Consider the following 23,174-nt stretch of genomic DNA (forward strand, 5'->3'; position numbering starts at 1 on the left):
TGAATCACTATGAAAGTTTATTTACAACCTTAGAACACATATAAGAATAATTTCATCACTATGAAAGTTTTTTGACTGTCTTATAACACATATATGCATGATTGTGATACATAACACATTTATTTGACAACTTTATGTATGATTGAATCACTATAATTTTTTTCCAGTCTTAGAATACATATCTGAATTCTGTTAATGTTCTTCAGTTTATTGCTAGTCTATGTGTCATTCAGCCATTTACTTTATTGCATTAGATTATGTGCATTACATATAATTTATTTCATTATAATTTGCTTATAAATACTAACATTTTGGTTTTCTTTTAGGATGCTCGAGATGATCAACGTAGAGGAGCTGATGGAGGCATAGAGAGAGGGGCAAATCGAGAAAATGAAGAGGATGATGCTCAGAATCTTGGCGAGGATTAGATTCATGTGTTTAATTTGTTTGACGTACTTGTAACTAATTATAACTTGGCAAGGACTGTATTTGGTTGTTAAAGTTGTTTAACTTAGAACTTGTGTTAAATTTGTTTCACCTGTATATGTATTTTTTATGTGTACTTTGTTTTTTATAAGCACGTTATATGAATTTTATAACGAGAAATTTTTCTCGAGTTTTATATTTCAAAAAAAAAATATTTATTTTTTTAAATTAGCGACCGATTAGCAACAAATATTATTCGTCGCTACTCCGTCGCTAATTTAAATTAGTCGATGGCTTGCGAAAAAATTTAAGTCATCGCTAATGTCCGTCACCAAATTGGCAACAAACATTAGAGACATATATGTATCTTTCGTTACATCTTAGTGAGGGATTAAATTTCGTCGCATAACCAAATCAGTCTCTATTTAACGAAGGATTAGCGATGAACATGATCCACAAGTAATCCAACACTAAGTAGCGACGGATAAATTCTGTCATAGTTTAGCGACTAGGGTTATGCGACAGACCCTATCTGTCGCTAATCCGTCGCTAAACATGTTAGCAATAGATTTTGCGATGGATTAGCAGTAGGTAGAGTCCATCGCTAATACACATTTTTCTTGTAGTGTCTATTCAATAAAGTGAATCTAATCTTGGAAATCACCAGGGTAACAATGCGCTCCTTTCTTGCTTGCTCCCATTCACCCACCACCACTGAATCTCACAGTGCCATTGTTGGATCATGGCACTGGTCCATTCCATTCTCTTTGACTGAGAGAGAGGGCACATTTTTTCTGTGGTCAAATCAAGTGATATATCAAAACACAAAAAGTTTGTGTTTTGAAATCACTACCGTCACTGTATAAACTGTGGGGCCAACCAAAAGTCCTCATGTCATGCTTACACTTAGATTAAAACTATGGACGGTGGTGATTTCAAAACACGATTTTTTTGTCAATGGACATATCACTTGATCTGACCATTTTTTTTCAATTCTCAAAACCTCATAGCTGCACCTTCATGGTCCCTCTCATCAATTTGGAATCTTCACGTGCATGGGAATTAGCATGTGCATCCCCATATGAGAGAGAGATAGCACATCTTTAGGTATTGAACTCCCGACATTCTTCAGCTTGAACGTCTTAACGTGACTCATGTAGCCAGTTATGCATAACTTAGGGGCGGAGCTAGGAATCTAAACTAGGGTGAGCACAAATGTACAATAAAAAGGATAATATAGTTAGTAATAAATTATACTAATAATATGTTAAAAAATAGTTATTCTAAAGCATACCTTTTACAATTGGCATCTTCACTTTTTACTATTTAGAAAACAATTCATAATTGATTTATTTCTAATTGATAACAAAATATTAATTGATAAAAGCACAAACCTCTCATCTATGCTAATTGATTAAAAAAATAAAATTCTTAATATTTTAACCAAAATCAAGCACTCATTATTCATGGATTCATGTGCTTAATGCTAATTGAAAAAGAAAAATACATAAAAACCCTAAAACCATAAGGAAACGTGGATGTCAATTTAAAAAAAACAAATCAGAACCCTAATTCCTACAAACAACATAAATTATGTATTTATGCTAATTAATAAGAAAAAAACCTAATATTCTACTAAAATTATTCGTGGGATTCATGCCTAGTGGTAATTAGTAAAACACAAAAAAACAAAAAACTCTTGAAACCATAACTAAACATTTATGTCATTCTAAAAAGAAACTAAATCAAAACCCTAAATCGTAACAAACATCATTTACAAATGTGTTAATTAAAAAATAAAACCCTTAAAATTCTAACAAAAATCAATCATGCATTCATGAAATCATGTTTAATGTTGATTGAGAAAGAATACATACACACAAATACCTAATTAAATATCCATATCATTTGAAAACCCCCCAAAAAAAACTTAAATCCTAACAAAAATAAAAAATTTAAGGGTTTGATTAGTGATAACTAGAGTCAAGCATTCTATATATTAATGTAATCATGCTTCGTGATAATTGAAAAGAAAAAGAACACAAAAAAACCTTAAAACCCTAATTAAGAAAATTTCGATTTTCCAATTTTGTTTTCTTTCATGGTGTTCTGAATTATGATTGTCTTTCATTCTGTGCTTCATTTCTGAGATAATTGCTGAAATCTTGTGGACGAATGCATATTTTGCTCCAGCTTTTTTTAGCTATCTCTTAAGAAAATGCCTATTTTCATTCCAAGGTGTTGTTTAGTTCCACACCGCAATTTGCATTTGAAACGAACTCTGTGGACAACCTGAACATAATCTTTTTTGTTTCTTTCACAAGTTTGAAATGGCCTAAAAATGGTTCATTTGAAATGAACTCAGGTGCTTGCTTGTTCATGCTTAAATTGAGCAAAGGTTGGTTAGATAATCCTTTTAGTTGTGGATGAAATGGGCTAAGTTGGGAAACTGTATTCTTTTTCAAAAGGCTTGGGGGTTACTATTAGAATTTAAAGGAAGCATTTTTTTCTGTTCTTCAGTCATTTTTGAGCATGCAGTTATATATATATATATATATATATATATATATATATATATATATATAGAGAGAGAGAGAGAGAGAGAGAGAGAGAGAGAGAAAGAGAGAGAGAGAGTTAAGGTCAAATGGGGGCACGAAAAAGAGGTCGGGTCGTGTGGTGCTCACCCTGGCCCGATCTCTCATTGGGTGAGCAGTTGGGTCAGGGTGCACTGCACACCTTGACCCGACTTTCACTGGGTCACCTTAAGCCCTCTATTAAGGGGATTGTTTGGTTGCCCACCCTGGCCTCAATGTGTCTCCGCCACTGGCATAACCTTTATGAGCAATAAGGCTGGTAAAGCAACCGAATGAATCGAACAAGGCATGTTTGGGCTTGGCTTGTTTACTAGTGAATTGAGCTCGTGTTTGTGTTCAGCCGAGCCGAGCTTGAGTTAGCTTGTGTAAAATATATGATGTTATATATATATATACACAGGAAAAATGACCGTAATGTACAATAAAAGTAACCTGTTTTTTTTAAAAAACCCACAATTCGAGATATTCTTTTCATGTCCAATATCGCAAATAGTCAGCGTTAAAATATCTCGTTTACCCTTCGCATGTGAAAAATTGATAAAATTTGCACAATATATCACTGTGTTTCTCTGGTACTGCATACACTCACTTAAAATGAGGTCCACACATTTTTTTTCGGACTTCACAAATTTGCATAAAATTACATGTAAACTTCCTCTTAACCTTGAACAAATTGAAGAAGTTTTTATATATTTTATGCGGACTTGAGGAAGTCCCCACATATTTTATGCAAACTTCCTCAAGTTCGCATAAAATATATAAAAACTTCTTCAATTTGTTCAAGTTTAACATGAAGTTCACAAAAAAAAAGGTGCAAACCTCATTGTAAATGGGCGTATGCAGAGCGATATATCACACGAATTTCAGCATTTCTGCGTATGCGAAGAGTAAAAGGGACATTTCAACACTAACTATTTGCGATTTTGAACATGGGAGAGAATATAAAAAATTATAGAGTTTTAGTAAAACACATCAAATTTTTTGTACAGTATGATCATTTTTCATATTTTTTTATATATTTTGCTATATATATTGTTTATATATTACACTTAATAGTTCATATTTTATGTATGTAATTTTCATGCATCCTTTTTTTTTTGTATAGATATTTCATGCATTTTTTTTTTATGTATACGAGCTCTCCCGAGCCAAACACCCTATGTTTGGACTGACTCATTTAATCACATCAACCCAAACCAAACCAATCCATGAGCTGCTCGGTTTGTTTACCAACCCTATTGCCAAAAAATAGCCTGGGGCCTTCATGTCATGGCTGTGGTGTTTAGGGGTTGGCATCAGGCCCAGCTCAGCCCGAGCCCGTTTAGAGCTTGGCCTGCAGGGCTTTAAGTGTGGCCCAGTTTGAAGATGGCCCAACCCATTTACTAATGGGGTGAGTTTTGCCGGGTTCTTAAGGAGCTCGGGTTTAAAGAACATCACATGACCCGATTCATTGCTAATGGACCAATGTGAAGCAGGCTAGACCGGCCCAAACCTATTTGTAGGTTATTTTTAAATAAAACTAATAAATAATTAACAAGTTTTCATGTACCCAACTAATTATATTTCTAGTTTTCATAAAATTAATAAAACTAATTAGGTAAATAATAATAATTATTAAGTTACTATGCAATTAATTAATTAAAAAAATTTGTACTATTAAAAAATTAAGTTTTCATTCATTATGCTGCTCATCTCTACCTCATAAGGGGACAGACTATTTTTGGCCCTAAGTTCATTGACACAAGACCGGACACACTTATGGCATGTACAAACTATAGTTTGATCATATTTGCCCACAAGGGCTTCTTTCATTTGGTAGGGGTGACTTGTGAATGTCACCAAGTTTATGGGACATCACAAGTTCAAAACCCATGGGTAGCGTTGGAAGGTCGAAGCAGTGGGCAGCCAAGTTTAAGGGATGTCACAAGTTTTAATAATATTTTTATTAATATATATTGAAACAATAAAAATATTTTTAATCAATTAAATGAGAAAAAAATATATATTTTCACATCCTATTTTTAAAAAAATTTAAACGAACGTCTACTTCTTTGTTGACCAATTTTGTGTTGCTACTTGGCTTCGATTTTTCAATTGCTAATGATGTTTTTACACCCATCCCCCGTTGGAAATTTTCCATTTATGTTTTATTGAGCTATGTTTGGAAACTGGTTAGAGTAAGAGTTAAGGGTCAAGTTTAAAAAAGATGACTGATAAAACCATAAGTTTCGTGTTTAAAATCATGATATTTTAAAAGACCAAAATTATCAAAGTATTCCCAAAATGTTTAAGATCATGATATTTTAAAAGATCAAAACTATGAAAGTATTTTGAAAATGTTTAAGATCATGATATTATAGAAGACCAAAAATATCATAATATTTTAAAATATTTTCACCGTTTAAACGGCTGAGCAAATATCATGATAGGAGCTGTCGTGAAGACGTTACAGGTTCAAAACCCAGTGATACAATTGAATAACTGGTGGTGGTCGGCCTAACCCCAGCTTTCCTTTCAAAATAAAATTAGGATATGTTTATGAAAATATTTCAAAAATCTTGCTATGGCCAGTGGGGAAGATTAGATGACCTATTAACATGGTCATGATTAGTGCTGTGAGAGGCGTACGCCTCAGTACCTGAAGCGTATGCCTCAAAGGCGAATCACACGCTCAAGGTACTGAGGCATTGCAGTGAGGCATTTCAGGCTTAAAACGCACGCTTCACTCATGTGAAGCACACACCTCAAGTTGAAACGCGCTTTGCTTCTAAAGCGTATGCATCATGACACCGTTTCTTCATTTGTGTAGTCCCTACAAACCGCCACTTTCCTGCCAAAATCCGCCTCCAGAAAACCACCCCGATACCAGAAAAACCACCGGACCCAAGATGATCACGACGACAGATTTCTATCACATGATGACAGCGGTTGTTCCGCTCTATGTGGCGATGATCCTAGCCTGCGTTACTACACCCTGATGCAGAGGTCCCAAGTCGCGTCTGACCACCTCACCTTCCCCTCCTTCGTCAAGGCCTGCGCGGCGCTTGCGAATCTCCCACTCGATAGAGCCCTTCATGGACGGATTCTGAGCTGCGGGCTGGTTCGTGACCCCTTCATCGTGAGCTCCATGATCGGTATGTACTAGAAATCTGGTGGGGTTGGTGATGCATGCCAATTGTTCGAAGAAATGCCTCAACGAGATGTTATTGCTTGGAACGCCATGATTGTTGGGTTCCTGAAGAGGGAGGACGTGGGGTCTGCTCGGGCTTTATTCGAGTCGACGTCTGCGGAGAGGTCTTTGGTTACCTGAAACACCATGATCACCGGCCTAGCGCAGAATGGGATGTCGATGGAAGGCGCTCAGGCTTTTTCGGCGGATGCAAGCTGAGGGCTTGACGCCGAATGAAGTCACGTTGGTTGGTGTTCTTTCAGCTTGTGCTAAATTGGGTGCGCTGGAGGTCGGGAAATGGGTGCACAGGTACATCGAGAAGAACAACATTAAGCTGAGTGTTTTCTTGAGTAATTCTCTCATAGATATGTACGTGAAAGGTGAAACTTTGAAATACGCACACCAAGTGTTTGATGGTATGTGTGAGAGGACAGTGGTCTTGAAGCTTATTTTATTATTTTGATCATGAAGCTTACGCTCCAACGCCTCGAGGCTTACGCCTCGCTTCATAACATGCTCAACGCCTTGCTTCGCCTCATCGCATTTAACAACCTTGGTCATGATGAACATATTGAAACCTTGAGATTCTGACATTTCAAATTCGAACTTTAATTGCACCTCAACATTTAGGTGAGGGTGCTAAGCGACCCGATTTAATCCTGTCTAATATTCGAATCCAACAAAATTATTCTGCAGAATTTAATTGACCTGAATGCATATATAGATTGGATTCAGACTTATTTGCTCAGATTTTTCATATCCAAATCAGCATTTTTGACAAATAGACATTAGGATCTGGATTTTATCCAGTCTATTTAAACATTTACAGAAAACAGTAATTACATTGCTATAATTACTAGGATATGAACTAGATAAGAGAAGCAATGAGTGAAGCGGAAGCAAAAAAGCAAGTGTTAAAAAGTAGTATGAAGCGCGAAAAATATGTATGTGAAATTTGAAAAAGCCTTTAGAATTGAAAAGATGGGAAAACAAATAAAAAGTGATGTGATATTAACGGGAAAGTTAACATATAAGAAACGCGCCCTACGTTTGGAAACAAAAAAATTGTCTATGAGAAGTTTTGATATAATAACTTTTATAAATAAAAGATTTTCACTTGTTTGTGTTGTATGAAAAAAAAAACAGAATAAAATATGTGAGAAAAATGAGAGGGAGAAAGGGTCCCAGAGGTGGTTGACCACACTCAAGAGAGAGAGAGAGAGAGGGAAAGATGGTCGACCACATCGAAGAGTAGGGATGACAATGGACCGGGGGACAATGGGGCCCCACCCCGCCTCTCCTCGTTTGGACCGGGGATGAAGGGCATGAAACGAGGATGGAGGCGGGGATGAAGGTTAAAATCTATCCCCGTGTAGGGATAGAGGCTGGGATGGACTTACGCTTTCCCCCGCTTCGCCTCATCCTCGTCCCAATCCCTGCCTTGCCCCATCCCGCCCCGTTCTCAATCCTTCAAGGAATGACTATATACCGAGGGGAAACGAAGCGCCGCCCCGCCTCACCCCCGTTTGGATGGGGGATGGAGGACTTGAAAAGGGGATGGAGGCGGGGGTGGAGGTTAAAATCCATCCCCGTGCGGGGATGGAGGTTCAGATTTTGAGATGGGGCGGGGATGGAGACCTTGTCCCCCACCCCCGCCCCTGCCCCGGTCCACTGCCATCCCTATCCAAGAGGTGGTTTCGAGCATGAGAGAGAGAGGGTCGATCAACCCTTGAAGAGAGAGAGAGAGAGCCGAAAGAATATCAACATTAATACTCATGAAGATCAACAAAATGTTGAACCCATGAACCAGACACAGAAGAAACAAAGCTAAAATATAGAAAAAACAAAGCTAAAGAAAAGAAACTACAGACGGAAGAAACAAAGCATGAGAGAGAGAGAGAGAGAGAGAGAGAGAGAGAGAGAGAGAGAGAGAGGTGGATGTGTTGCGGGTGGATGGTTGCCTTGGTCAAAAAGTTCTTTCGCCTATTAGGTGGAAGAATTTTTCTTATAAAAAATCACACTTAGAAAAACTTTTCTTTCAAAAATTTAATGTCGTTTGGAATGGTTGAAAAAGTTATCATTTTTTCTTACATTTTTTCTACCATTTTCTAGCTTCTAAACGAAACCTTAACATGGGAAGCAAAAAAAGAGGCAAGTGGGATGCTGAACTGAAGCAACTTTGATGTGACGATGAAACGTGAAAAATGCTTTTCAGGTGTGGATGGCAAACACGCTTCTCATTACATAAGAAGCGAGTATCCCCTTCTTGAGAAGAAGTGTGGTGCTTCACGGATTGGAAAAATAAGTTTCACAAGCGATTGTCGAAGCATTTGAGAGGTGAAAAGACAACATATAAAAAAGCAGAAATTGAAACGACACAGAAGCTGATAAAAACCGATAAAAAATCTACAGGAAAGCTAGAGAGAAGCGACTTTGAAGTGAGAGGAAACGCATGACAAAGGATTTCAGAAGCGAGTGGGAAACACGCTTCTCATTACATAAGAAGCAAGTTTCCCCTCATTATAAGAAGTGTGGTGCTTCACATATAGAAAGCACGCTACTTATCTTAGTAAGGTGTTTTTGGTATCTTTTGCATAAAACTCTTGTTACTAGCCTTCTTTTAGGATATATTCACTACTACCAAGTAAGATTTGGATCCATACCTAACTCTACAATGCTTAGGGATAGCGTGTCAGATGTTATTGACATCCAACCCAAATCTAGATCTGTTGAGTTGAATTTGGTAGCCAAAGTTGGATCCAAATTCGAAAGAGTTTTGCATCTGAATCCGACTAAAGTCTGAATCTGATTATGTGTAAATGTTGGATTTTAAGCTAGTCTGATCCGGATTTGGTTTTAGCTGAACCTATCCAACTCCAAATTTGATTAGGTCAGATTTGATTACGTCAAACTTGGTAATGCTTATATCCGACTGAGTCCTTCCCGGTTACATCCCTATCAATCCCTGAACTACTAGATCCAGATCTGAAATTTCTCAAAACACACATCAAGCACAGATCTCCATTTGTCCAGCCCTATCCATTTTTTCACCCCTACGCTGAAGATATGGATCAGAACCGACCCATATCTATATTCAAGAATATGGAGCCTGTACCAGTAGCATGTGACAAATGAGATTGGATACATACGGGATCATGCTTGATCTGAATCCGATCTGACATATGCAATAGATATTAATAGAGTCCAGATCTCATCTAAGGGCCCATATCCGAAAACAAATTGTTCCACACAGATCAGATATCCAACCAAATTTCAGGATTTTCTTGACAAAGGAAAAAATCAAACGGTAAACTAAAAAAATAAACTTTCCTTTTAAAGAAAATATCAGGAAAATATCGCCCCTCAGAAGATTCTAAAATTTTAAGAAATATCTAAATAAAGAAATATTTTAAAAAAAAATTACCAAAAAAAATTCGGACGTCATGATATTTAGAAAACCGTCAATATTTTAAAACTACCCCAAGTTTAAGGAGATTTTATCTGTTTGACCCTTGTTTTTGAAAAAGCCGAGTGATGGCGGAGGGCGGAATCTGCGCCGAGGCCTACCCCGAGAGGCGGCGACCGCCTAAATCTGTCGCCGGAATTCCGTCGTACTCCTTGTCTCCTCCTGCCGTAGGCGGCGAGGCTTCTTCCTATTGCAGCCGCAGAAGTTGCGCCGGCGGGTCCTCGCCGGAGCCCCACCTTTCCGAGGGTTCCGGCGGGGGGAATCTAGAGTTATGTTTAGCTTCCGCCTGTGAGATCGAGGAGTCCGTCGAGAGTGGTGTTGGTCGCCCCAACCGGTGCGTTGTGTGTATGTGTGTGATCTGAAAATTAGGTTTTTTTTTTCAGTTTTTTCTCTTGTGGGATTCCCGAAGAAAGGGGTTTTCTTATTTTGGTTGGGTGGGAGACTGCAGAAGAACCAGAAGAGGTTCAAGGAGTGGGATTCTTTCTCTGCAGCAGCAACGGGTTCGGATTAGCCGGCGGAAGAGTACTCGGACAATGGGGGGCGTTTCGGGGTTTTCGGGATTCCGGAGGGATTTGGCTGAATTGAGGGCGGGATTCGAATCGAGTTCACAGGACGATAGCGGGGCGGTTGAGATGCTCGGGCTGCCTTTGGGGATGTCCATGGCCGCAGTTTTTGCTAAGGTGGGTATCAGTTGTTTGTCTATAAAGGCCTTTTTTCTTTCTTTACTTTTTTGGTGTTTTAGTTGTCTCTGTTTAAATGGGTATATTCTTGTGTATCTGTAACAAAAGAGATGGTTTTGCTTTTCAATTTTGCATAATTTAGAATATGAGATCAATGTCTATCATATCTGTTGAAATTGGACAACCTGTTCAGAGGGGAAGCGTGTGGAAAAGAATTTGCATTCTCAAATGTTTGGACTTCCCTCCCGGAAATCATGATTCAATGTGTTGTGCATGGTGTTTTTCAAAAAAAAAAAAAAAATCTTGGGGAGCTTTTGGTGCTAGTATAGCTTGCTTCATGGGATGCTAATGGTTATAAAAATCCGTCACTATAATCATCGACGTACATTTCAAATCTATCGCATGCCTAGTTCTCCGATGCCTTTTCCAAAGAAGTTCTTCACTAGCAGTTTGTTTCATTTTCAAATAAACCTTCATGCTTGCTATATTTTTTTCCTCCTAATTATATTCTATTGTAAAATAATAGCTAAAACACATACTCAATCACATAAGTGATTTGCTTTGAGTCACGCATATAAGCACTATCTTTAAAGCAACAGGATCGATTCCTCGGTGCAATAGAGTTTACTGCAACTTTGCCTACAGGATACAACCAAGACATGCCTTATCATGTTAAACACGACCCCAACTTGCACTATAGAAGCTGCCTACCACAATACGATCACCTTTGAGTATCTTTAGATAAAAAAATGTGACGGATAAGATACAAGAGGATAAAGGGGATTATAATCTCACAAAAGAATCCTAGTATGTATAAGCTTAGGTGAATAAATGTCCAACGGCCATGGATAAATGTCCAACAGTCACAAATAAATGTATAATGATCATATTCCAATGGCTAGTAGTTAACTATCAGATAACGACCAAAAAAATTAAGTGTCCAATGGGATGATAATGGCTAACTCATTTAAGGCTCTAACGGTCAACAATCAATTCCTCTAACAGCCAATTTTGGAAAGTGTAGAAAGTCAAAGTCATAACCATGAGTTTGCCTAGCTAGGTGGCTTAGTCAAAGACAAGTCAAACATGATCAAGAGTATAAGCTCAGAAAATGCATAATTTTGAGACAAAATTCCAATAATCTTTACTTGGATCAAAATTATGATTAGTGTAAAGCTACTCATGAAGCTTCTATGCATAAATTAAGGTATCTTTTGTGTTTGAACCTTCACTCAGTGTTACTTTGTCATTATAAGACCCGATCATTAGTAGCCTAGCTTTGAACTAAAGATCTTAATGGACTTTTGAGACTCCATAACACACACATTCACTTTAGGTGATATATGTGTCTATCATATAGCACATTAAGGGTTCTACACAATATCCCGGATTCATTAGTACTCTAGAGACAATGCTAAATCTCATGGAAGGCGACCCCACCTTCACACTCATATAGGTAAGTTCGTCAAATGTGATAAACATATTTGAAAAACCTTAGCCATAAGGCATACAAATCTCATTAAGAGTTCTATATAAACTCATCCTAAAGATCACATGTTTTAAGCACTTACCATCAGGAATGTAATAAAGCTACTCTCTATCTTTATATTCATATAAGTGCTCATCCAATTTCTTTGGTGACTTGTTCTTCCCATTGAACCACTAAACTTGCTAGTGATCCATATCATGTGGTTGGGTTTCCATCACAAGGAATTGTTTTTAATAGGTTTTAGTTCCATTCCCCACGATGTACATTATCATCTCTCAATGGCCCTTTAAATGAGAATGTCATTCTCATGCAAAAAATTTAATTACTCAATTTTTTAAGAATTGTACTTGAGTATCATCTCTCAAGGGACCTTCTTCCTCTTTTCTTCTTCCTTTCTCCTTTTCTTCTTCTTTTTCTTCTTCTTCTTCTTCTTCTTCTTCTTCCCTTCCTCTGCTGCTGCCTCTTCTTTCTTCCTCCTTTCTTCTTCTTCTTCCTCTATGCAATTAATTGACTTTGCATGTGATTATGTATGTACATGTAATTGACTGTGTATGTGTTGATTTTTGTAAAGATTGTGTGTCCTACTCCTGTTCATGAATGTTTTATTGACTTTTTTCACTTTTCACCTTTTTTCAATTTAAATCTGGATTTGGTGTTTTTTTGAATTTGTGCCCGTTTGTGATATTAGAACACGGAAACTGAATTATATTGTCAGTAGGGCCATCAATAAACTGAAATTGGTTTAGTGGTGTTAAGATTTTCATAAACTGGAATCATAGACATGTATTAAATTGCTAATGCTAATCTGCATTTTTTTTATGATGACATAATGTTGAGAAATTTGATTGTTAGAGATTTTGTTATTGAATGCTCATATTTTATTTCTTAGATACTTACATAGACCAAGTTGTTGCATTAATGTTACTTTTACATGTTAGTATCACATTTTTCGATATTTATTTGAGATTTTCTATTTTTTATTGGTTGTTGCTTCATCAATAAAGCATCTCTTCTATTTATTTGTGTATATATATTAAAGTTTTTTTAAGTTTTTTTTTTTTAAAAATTCTGAGGCTTATGCTTTACGCCTTGAGGCTTACACCTCACTTCGCTTTTTGGTGGAGCGTGTTGCTATGCCTCGATGTTTTTCACAACATTAGTCATGACCATGAGCTTAGCCTAGCTAGGTGGCTTAGTAAAAAACAAGTCAAACATGGTCAAGAGTATAATCTCGGTAAATGCAACGGTCACGAATAAATGTATAATGGTCATATTGCAATGGCTAGTGGTTAACAGTCAGATAACAGCCAAAACAATTAAGTGTCCAATAGGCCGATAATGGTTAAGAGTCTAACTGTCAACAATCAATTCCTCTGACAGCCAATTTTGGAAAAGTGTAGAAAGTCAAAGACGACCATGAGCTTAGCCTAGCTAGGTGGCTTGATAAAAAACAAATCAAACATGATCAAGAGTATAAGTTTGGTAAATGCATAATTTTGAGACACAATTTCAACATCTGCTTTGTTAGAAGAAATTGAATGATAATATGGTATGGTGACAGTCTGCATCAAGAATTAAGGGCTCAAAATTTTGAAAATGCTTTGCAATTTCCAACTCGCAGCACAGAGTTGTGCAGTTCAAAACCTTGTCGCAGTTGCACAGTTATCAGTTGCTACTCAATGTTCATGTGTTGTATTAGTAAATGTAAGTTTGTAATGAATAATCTAGCAATTTTAGTTTATTTTACTTCAAAATTTTTGAAGTAACCATGCATTAGTCTTTTGTGGTTTTGTTTATCTATTATTGCCCATTGTTAAAGATGGAAAATTTTGCCCTGATTTTAGGTTCTTGATGGTGCGAACGCCCCTGGAGAGAGGATATCTTCTGATCATCTTTCAAAGGTACTTTTTTGCTTTATTTCTATTGTCTGCATGCAAGATGGATAGTATACATCAATAGACTATATGCTTATTGACATAGGACACAAATGTTGCTTTAAAATTGTTAACACATAATCACGTAAGGAATTTGCTTGGAGGCACACATATAACTGCTATCTTTAAAGCAATGATTGTCTCACTAGGATCGATTCCTCGGTGCAATAGGTTGACTGCAACTTTTCTTCTAGGATAAAACCAAGTCACAGCTCGCGTTATACACTACCGCAACTTTCACTATGGTGGCTGTCTACCACGACAAGATCACATTTGAGTAGCTTTAAATAGAAAAGGTGAGGGAAGAGATATCCGAGAATGAAAGGGATTATAATCTCACAAAAGAATCCTAGTAACTATAAGCTCAGGTGAATAAATGTCCAACGGTCATGAATAAATGTTCAACAGTCGCAAATAAATGTTCAATGGCCACAAATAAATGTATAACGGTCATATTCCAATGGCTAGTGGTTAACTGCTAGATGACGGCCAAAACAATTAATTGTCCAATGGGCTGATAACGACTAACTCATTTAAGGGTCTAATGGTCAACAATCCATTCCTGTAACAGCCAATTTTCGAAAAGTGTAAAAAGTCAAAGTCATGACTGTTAAATTATGTAATCAAACTTGTAATTTCGTATATATATTTTATATATATAAGGTAATACATATACATATATATAATATATGTATATGTATTTACCAATTATATATATAAAATATATATAGTCATAGTAAGGGTAGTTTAGGAATTTTACACATATTCTTTTTCAAGAATATGTTTTTTTTGTATTTTCTTTTTTCTTTTTCTTTTTGTATTTTTGTTTTTTGCATTTAATGCATTGTACATGCATTGGGAGGGGCCCAACCCACTAGTCGTTGGACCCCTCCAACGGTCACAAATGTGACCGTTGGAGGGGCTCCAACGACTATGTGGAGCCCCTCCCAAGGCCTCCTCCAAGCCCTATTTATATGGGCAGCTCCTCTTGTATTTCGTTAAGGGATTTGGGATTATAGCCCAACCTCTTTAGTGTTTATGAAACTTATGGGTGCAAGTGCACATTTGTGATTCGGTGTGTTGTGTTTGTTGTGCACAAGTGTTCTTGGGTGTGTATGTTCACACATTTATTCTTAAGGTTGTTGTGTTATCGACTAAAGTATCTTGTTGAAGATACTTTTACATGGTATCAAAGCCTCGTTGAAGAAGAAGAATTGCGACTCGCCTTCTTTTGCATTCCTCGGGAAGCGTGCCTTCAAGTTTTTTGAAATCAAAGAGGATCATCTTCTTCGAGCAATATTTTAGGAGCTCCTTTTGTCAAGAAAGACGCAAAAAGTAATTAAGGTACATACTATCTCTTGCATTCTTTCCTCTCTAATGGGCGAAAAAGACTCCCATTTCTCTCTTGGGTTTAAGCTTAATGGCTCAAACTATCATGTTTGGGCCGGTAATATGGAAGCCCATATTAAAGGAAAGGGGCTTTGGGGTTACGTTTATGGATCCATACCGGAACCGGAACCCAAAATTACCATTGTTGAAGGAGGTGATATTAAGATTCTTGAAGGGGATGAAAGACAAAAGGCCCTTGAAGAGTATTCTAAGAAACATGATGATTGGGAAATGAAGAACTTCAAGATATTATCTTGTATTTTCTCATCCGTTGAGACCAAGATAAATGCCAACATCATCAAATTTAAAAGGGCTTCCGAAGCTTGGGTATATCTTGAGAAAATGTACACCTCAAGAGATCTATCCCACAAGTACTTTCTTCAAAAGAGGGCTTTGACTCTCCAACAAAATGACATGACCATTCGGGAGTACTTTGCCGAATTATCCTCTATTTGGGACGAGCTCGCAATTCTTGAACCTAAATGGAGTGGTGAGGCTATCGAATTAAGGCACAAACAACTTGAAGAAGACCGGTTCTTCAATTTTTTAAATGGCCTTAGACCCGAATTTGAACAAGTTCGGTCCTCTCTTCTCTCCGCCTTCACATCCCCCTCACTCGAAGATGTTATCACCAAGCTAAGTGGTGAAGAAACCCGTATGGGGATTGGCAAAAATAACCCTATCATTCTTGTTACTTCTTCTACTCAAGAAGATGGTGAAATGGCTAATGCCGTGTCAAGACCGGGAAATAACATGAGGACCTATAGACCTCCTCATTTCAAGAATCAAGGTCAAGGAGGAAATGATCGGTATGGCAAAAGAGACTATAGCAAAGTAACTTGCTATCATTATAAAGAACCCAGACATATCAAACCCTTGTGTCCTAAATGGAAGAAATTGATTGCAACGGCTATGGCATCTCAAGTTGAAGAACGACCCCCTTTATCAAGTGAGTCTCTTTCTCTTCAACAAATCGTGGAAGCCCTACAACCTCTTCTCAAGGGAGGTACTTCCGGAGCCGCTATGTCATCCTCTTCCCCCGGTAAGACATCTTGGCTTTTAGATTCCGGGGCATCCTTTCACATGACCCCTAGTTATTGCACTCTTTCAAATTTTTCTAAAAGTGTTTTTCCATCCTTTGTATCAACCGCGGACGGTACATCTCTTGAGATTAAAGGAATAGGTAATTTTGAAAAACAAGACTTCTTTGTTCCAAAAATTCGTTTTATCCCAAACCTTAACCTAAATCTTCTTTCCGTTTCCCAACTCTCGGACCATGGTTGCGATATAAAATTTTCTTCTAATAAATGTTGGATACAGGATCGCCAGTCCGGGAGATTGATTGGGGAAGGCTCTAGAAGAGGAGACCTCTACTACGTAGATTTTCTTCAAGTTCCCAAGAGTCAATTTTGCAACGTCGTCCAAAACAAAGACATTCATGTATGACATAAGAGATTGGGTCATCCCAATATTGTTAAAATCTCGTACTTGCCTTTTGTTAAACATCTTTGTAAAAGTGACTTTTTGTGTAATGAATGCATTCTTGGGAAAATGAAATGTTTGCCCTTTCCTCAAAGATCCATGTTTACGACAAAACCATTTGAAATTGTCCATTCCGATGTATGGGGACCGGCTCCGGTAATGTCTAAAGGAGATTTTTCATATTATGTAATCTTTGTGGATGACTATACTAGGTTTTGTTGGATCTATTTCCTTAAACATAAACATGAAGTTTTTTCAACCTTTAAAAATTTTCACATGATGATTTCAAATCAATTCAATGGATCTTTAAAAATTTTTAGGTCTGACTCTGGAGGAGAATACCTCTCAAATGAATTTAAGGGTTATCTTGAAAATTTTGGAATTCTTCACCAAAAATCATGTCCAAAAACCCCTCAACAAAATGGGTTAGCCGAACGAAAACACAGGCACATCATTGAAACAACTAGGACTTTGCTCATTTCTCAAAACATTCCAAAAAATCTTTGGGCTGAGGCAGCTCTTACCTCTGTCTATCTCATAAACCGACTTCCATCGAAAAATTTAAACAAAATTTCTCCCTTTGAAAAACTGTATGATAAGGAACCTGATTATAGCAGGTTAAGGGTCTTTGGGTGTAAGTGTTTTGTTCTTACTGATAAGAATGACAAACTTTCTCCAAAGGCCATTCCTTGTGCCTTTCTTGGCTATTCTGAAACCCAAAAGGGGTTTCGTTGTTATGATATCAAAAGTGATAAGTTGTATGTTTCCAGGAACGTGAGTTTTTTGGAAAATGTTAGTGGATTTGAAAGTTGTGACCCCCATAATGAAAATATGGATTACTCTTTTTTATTTGATTTACTGAATAAGGACGATGATACTAGTGATAATGAGTCAGATCAAGATAACCCAAATGAACTTGAAACCGAGGAAAACATCTCCTTGTCTCCTTCGTCACATCAACCTATTGAATTACCTAGAGACCCTATCACCTACTCTCATAGAGATCAAAACAACTTTAGGAGTGCTCTTGACAGATATAATGATGCCAGTTCCAGTGCCTCTCAGAATGAAGTGATCCCTCGTAGAACTGAGAGAAGTAGAAGGCCTCCTTCTAGGTTCATTTCCTATGACTCTTTCTCACCAAGATATAGAGCCTGCCTTAGTGCCATCCACTCTTATATAGAACCTAGAAATTTTGAAGAAGCACGTAAATGCCCTGAATGGATTAATGCCATGGACAATGAACTTGAGGCTCTGAGAAGAGCCAAAACCTGAGAATTCCAAAATCTTCCTAAAGGCAAGAAAACAATAGGGTGCAGATGGGTTTTCAAAGTAAAAACTAAAAGTGATGGATCCCTTGAAAGGTATAAAGCTCGTTTGGTTGCAAAAGGATATAGTCAAGAATATGGTATTGACTATGAAGAAACTTTTGCTCCTGTAGCTCGTATGGTCACTGTTCGATGTCTTATAACCGTTGCCTCTATCAACAAATGGAACATCTATCAAATGGATGTAAAAAATGCCTTTTTAAATGGCGATTTAAGCGAAGAAGTCTACATGGATGCTCCTCCTGGAATGGAGACTCCTAAGGGAAAGGTGCTTCGTCTTCAGAAAGCACTCTATGGCCTAAAACAAGCTCCCAAGGCTTGGTATGATAGATTTAACTCTGTTATGATTGAGAATGGTTTTTCCTCTTGTTTTACTGACACTGCTCTATTTGTTAGAAAATCCAATGCAGGGATTGTTATTTTATTTCTGTATGTTGATGACATGCTCATCATTGGGAGTGATTCTAACGGGGTTAAAAGTATAAAATCTATCTTAAAAGATAAATTTGAAATGTCTGACTTGGGTTTTTTAACTTATTTTTTGGGAATTGAAGTGGCATACTCTCTTCGAGGATATTTCTTATCTCAAACTAAGCTTGCTTCTGAGATCATTGACAGGTCAGGCATTACAGATGAGAAGCTGTGTGAAACTCCTGCGGTAGTAGGAGCAAAGATGAAAATTGATGATGGAGTTCCCCTATTGGATCCTACACCTTACAGACAGCTTGTAGGGTCCCTGATGTATCTGAGTATTACCAGACCAGATATATCCCATGCAGTCCATACTGCAAGTCAATTTCAGCATGCGCCTACATCCATTCACATGAGTGCTATCTTACGGGTCGTAAGATACATAAAGGGTACTCTAAATAAGGGAGTTTTTCTGTCCTCTTCCTCTGATTTAAAATTGATTGCTTATACTGACTCAGATTGGGGAGGTGACCCAAATAACCGTCACTCCACCACTGGTTTTTGTGTGTTCTTAGGAGACTCACTAATTTCGTGGAGATGCAAGAAGTAACAAAAGGTGTCGCTCTCCTCAACTGAAGCTGAATATCGTGCCATGGCCACTACTACCATGGAGATTGTTTGGATTCACCAACTGCTAGAAGACATGGGGATCAAAATTGAAGGACCCACCAAGCTATGCTGCGACAACAAAAGTGCAATCTACATTGCAAAGAACCACACCTTTCATGAGCGGACAAAACACATCGAAATGGACTGTCACTATGTTCGTGAAGCATATCTCCGAGGAGTTATCGACCTTCCTTATGTCACGTCCGAATATCAGTTGGCCGATTTCTTTACTAAAGCCCTGTGCGCTCCGCGGTTCAACTTCCTTCTTGGCAAACTATCGGTCATCTTGCCCTAAGTTTGAGGGGGGGTGTTAAATTATGTAATCAAACTTGTAATTTCATATATATATTTTATATATATAAGGTAATACATATACATATATATAATATATGTATATGTATTTACCAATTATATATATAAAATATATATAGTCATAGTAAGGGTAGTTTAGGAATTTTACACATATTCTTTTTCAAGAATATGTTTTTTTTGTATTTTCTTTTTTCTTTTTCTTTTTGTATTTTTGTTTTTTGCATTTAATGCATTGTACATGCATTGGGAGGGGCCCAACCCACTAGTCGTTGGACCCCTCCAACGGTCACAAATGTGACTGTTGGCGGGGCTCCAACGACTATGTGGAGCCCCTCCCAAGGCCTCCTCCAAGCCCTATTTATATGGGCAGCTCCTCTTGTATTTCGTTAAGGGATTTGGGATTATAGCCCAACCTCTTTAGTGTTTATGAAACTTATGGGTGCAAGTGCACATTTGTGATTCGGTGTGTTGTGTTTGTTGTGCACAAGTGTTCTTGGGTGTGTATGTTCACACATTTATTCTTAAGGTTGTTGTGTTATCGACTAAAGTATCTTGTTGAAGATACTTTTACAATGACCATGAACTTAGCCTAGCTAGGTGGCTTGGTAAAAAAGCAAGTCAAATATGATCAAGAGTATAATCTCGGTAACTGCATAATTTTGAGACAGAATTCCAACATCTTCTGCTTTGTCAGAAGAAATTGGATGATAATATGGTATGGTGACAGTCTGCTTCAAGAATGAAGGACTCAAAATTTTGAAAATCCTTTGCAATTGCCAACTAGCAGTGCAGAGTTGTGCAGTTCAAAACCTTGTCGCTGTTGCATAGTTATCAGTTGCTACTCAACATTCATCTGTTGTATTAGTAAATGTAAGTTTGTAATGAATAGTCTAGCAGTTTTCGTTTATTTTAGCTTAAAAGTTTTGAATTAACCATGTATAAGTAGTCTTTTGTGGTTTGGTTTATCTATTAGTGCCCATTGTTAAAGATGGAAATTTTTGCGCAAACGCCCCTGCAGAGAGGATATCTGCTGATTATCTTTCAAGGGTGTACTTTCTGCTTTATTTCTATTGTCTGCATGCATGACAGATAGTATACATCAATGTTTGGGCAAGATGTGCACACCCAAGTATACCCTCTTCCAGCATATTGGGCTAATGCTGCCCAGCAGTTTGTGAAAAATTCCTCTCTCCTCCACCCACCCACCAACACATCCCCCCCCCCCCCACACACACACACACACACCTCATCACTTTTCATTGCTTATAACACTGCCATATTTCTTTTGGATCATGCCTGCAATCATTTGCCAGTCTACCAGGGTCTTTGTAGTTCACATGTCTCAGTGTTGGAGCCTTTGGGCACCAGGGAACAGCTTTCACGCTGATGATTATTGTTATTTCATATCTAATATAATTCAAATTTGGATGCAGCTATGTAGTGGTGCAATAAAAGAAGCACTGGGTCATGTAAGTTACAAATTTGAGATGATATGTACCTTATAGATTTTAGATTGCTGATTTGTGATCATTTACTTCTAAAAAATTGTACGATTTGAGCTTAGATGCTGAAGCAGGTTTTACTTGTTTGTTGTTCTGGATTTTTTCGTTTAGGTGTTTGGGAACCACTTCAATTCATTCATTAGGAACTTTGAGAGATCTTTTGGAAGCACTTTAAAGACCCTCCACTTAGTGAATGAAGCATCTATTAGTCAGCAAATAACAGCTTGCAGCTCATCAGACGTGAAAAGTTGTAGGCAGGATGCCCTGCCTAACATAGCTGCTGACAACTCTTGCAATGTTTCCCATGAAGCTACCAGAATTACATGTAGAGTCACTAATCTGTCTCCTGGTATTACTGAAGAGGCCCAGGAGCATGCCCTTGTGTTTGCTGGTGAGTCTTCTGCTGTTGTCAAAGCAATCCAGGAGAATGCTCATGCAGTTGATCAGGAATCTTCCATTGTTTCTGAACAAACCCAGGATAACATATTGGGGAATCATATAAACCAGCATATTGTCGTTCATGGACAAGTTAATCAGCAGCTTGCATGTATTTCACAAAACATGTCCGACTCTGGATTTAGACAGTCCATTTTGGGTACCTTTGAGAGATCTGTTAGGGAACAGGCCCGTTCCAATGATCTCAAAACATATGAGATTGGTCTAACGATGAAGAGATTGCAACTGGAAGAGACAAAGTTGACGATTGATTCTGAAGCGAATTTCTTAGAGAGGCTTAAATTATCTTTTGGTTTTTCAAAGGCCTCATTCAAAAAGGATAAACTGGAGAATCAGATGAAGGATGCAGCATACTCACAGCTGATAAAGAACTGTGCAGACGGTCTGTTGGGAGGTTTGCTTGTCATGTCAGCCTCTGTTGGGTATGCTACATATGTTTATTCATATGATATATTTATTGAAGCATCGGTAGCTTGTACACAGAATTCAAAGGTTAGAAGAGACACACATCTTGTTATATTGTTAAATAGTGGTTGATTTTTTGGGGATATTTAAGGCACACTTACCACTTCTTCAATTGGTTTCTTTGCATCAGGGGTGGACAAGCTGGTGGATTCCCAAGACTGTGTCATCTGTGAGTACCCCTCTGGTCCAGTTAACATGTTATGTTGGAATCCTTGGTCGCATGCTATCTAGCTTATTGCTATTTTCAGTCACAGCATATTTTTTACTAAGACAATCAAGTTCTTCTGGGCTGGCCACACCAATGACCTTCATCCTCATTATACTAGGAGTTGCTGGTAGTTTTGCTGGGAAGTTTTGTGTGGATGGGTTGGGTGGAAGTGGTTACTGTTGGGTGTCTTATTGGTGTATTTTTTGTTCATTGCATGCCATTGCCAATGCCTTCCCTTCAGCAGTAAACTATGTTCTAAATGGTCCTGTCGCAGTTTCTCAAAGACCTGAAAAGGTCTGGGTTCCGTACTGGATACGCCGTTCCATATTCTACACCTGTATCTTTGTGATTCTTCCAATGTTGTGTGGTCTCATGCCTTTTGCATCCATCCATGAGTGGGGCCAGCACTTCTTGTCGCTTATAGCAAAATCTGCTTAACTAATCTCATGGAACTATTGGTTGATAATTTACTATAGTTGGAGTATGTTGTAACATGTTCAGTTTGAGTGTATCTGTAAATTATCGAGAAAGCTGCAAACATACTGTTAGCAGGAGATACAATTTAAATGTATTTAAGTGCTTCTCTTGAATTGTTTGTCATTATGGCTGTTTATTCTTATCTAAAAAAATTAGTGTTGTTGCATCAGAATGTAACACAAAATTGAATTTGAGAGTTTGTTGGCTCCATCACCTCGAACCTTTTACTCAAATTTTGAGAAGTGGCTGTGGAGCTTCAGTTGTATGATCAACTTGTATCAGCTGAGGAAACCCGTAATGGATGTGACATTCAATAGGAAACTAGTAAGATTGCAAGCTGGTTTTTCTTCAGAGTTATTGGGCTAAGCTGTTCTCCCTCCAATGAAGCTGCTAGGTCCAAGCTGCCATTCTTAAGCAGTTTTCAGGATTACCTTATGATCGTAATCAACTTTGTTCCCCTCGGAATTCTTGGGATTTCTCTTGTTTGCATATTTTTTATCCTTGTGGCTGTTTTAGGCAGTCACCAATACAATACAAGATCCCATGTGATCTCTGGTGTTGAGAAAAATCAACATAGCTCTAGAACGGCATTTCAAGCTAAACATGCAGATCATGAAACACTGGTCTTTTTGTTGCTGGTGAGATTCTTATTGGCTAGACCCAAGGGGCTTGGCTTAGTGGGATGGGACCTAGACCGTTTGACGTGCAGTCTAGGTT

The 23,174-nt window shown here is 37.8% G+C and overlaps 1 protein-coding gene across 1 annotated transcript; it reads left to right on the forward strand.

Annotated features, from left to right (window-relative positions):
- The first annotated feature begins 9,710 nt into the window (after nt 1-9,710).
- On the forward strand, nt 9,711-22,778 carry LOC149816427 (protein CPR-5-like). The gene is made up of 6 exons (XM_089986693.1): nt 9,711-9,989; nt 10,104-10,335; nt 13,669-13,725; nt 20,783-20,818; nt 20,963-21,799; nt 21,903-22,778. Exons 1-6 carry the CDS (start codon nt 9,724-9,726, stop codon nt 22,416-22,418), a joined length of 1,944 nt encoding a protein of 647 aa, XP_089842819.1. The 5' UTR covers nt 9,711-9,723; the 3' UTR covers nt 22,419-22,778.
- Nucleotides 22,779-23,174: the final 396 nt, after the last annotated feature.

Source organism: Nuphar pumila, chromosome 14 (genome assembly GCF_984573655.1).
Source record: "Nuphar pumila chromosome 14, dmNupPumi1.hap1.1, whole genome shotgun sequence".
Classification (NCBI taxonomy): domain Eukaryota; kingdom Viridiplantae; phylum Streptophyta; class Magnoliopsida; order Nymphaeales; family Nymphaeaceae; genus Nuphar; species Nuphar pumila.

Coding starts and splice junctions, on each gene's coding strand:
- LOC149816427 (XM_089986693.1), top strand. CDS start 9,724: ATGGCGGAGGGCGGAATCTGCGCCGAGGCCTACCCCGAGAGGCGGCGA. Junction 20,819..20,962: donor TAAAAGAAGCACTGGGTCAT/GTAAGTTACAAA, acceptor TTTTTCGTTTAG/GTGTTTGGGAACCACTTCAA. Junction 21,800..21,902: donor CTTGTACACAGAATTCAAAG/GTTAGAAGAGAC, acceptor TCTTTGCATCAG/GGGTGGACAAGCTGGTGGAT.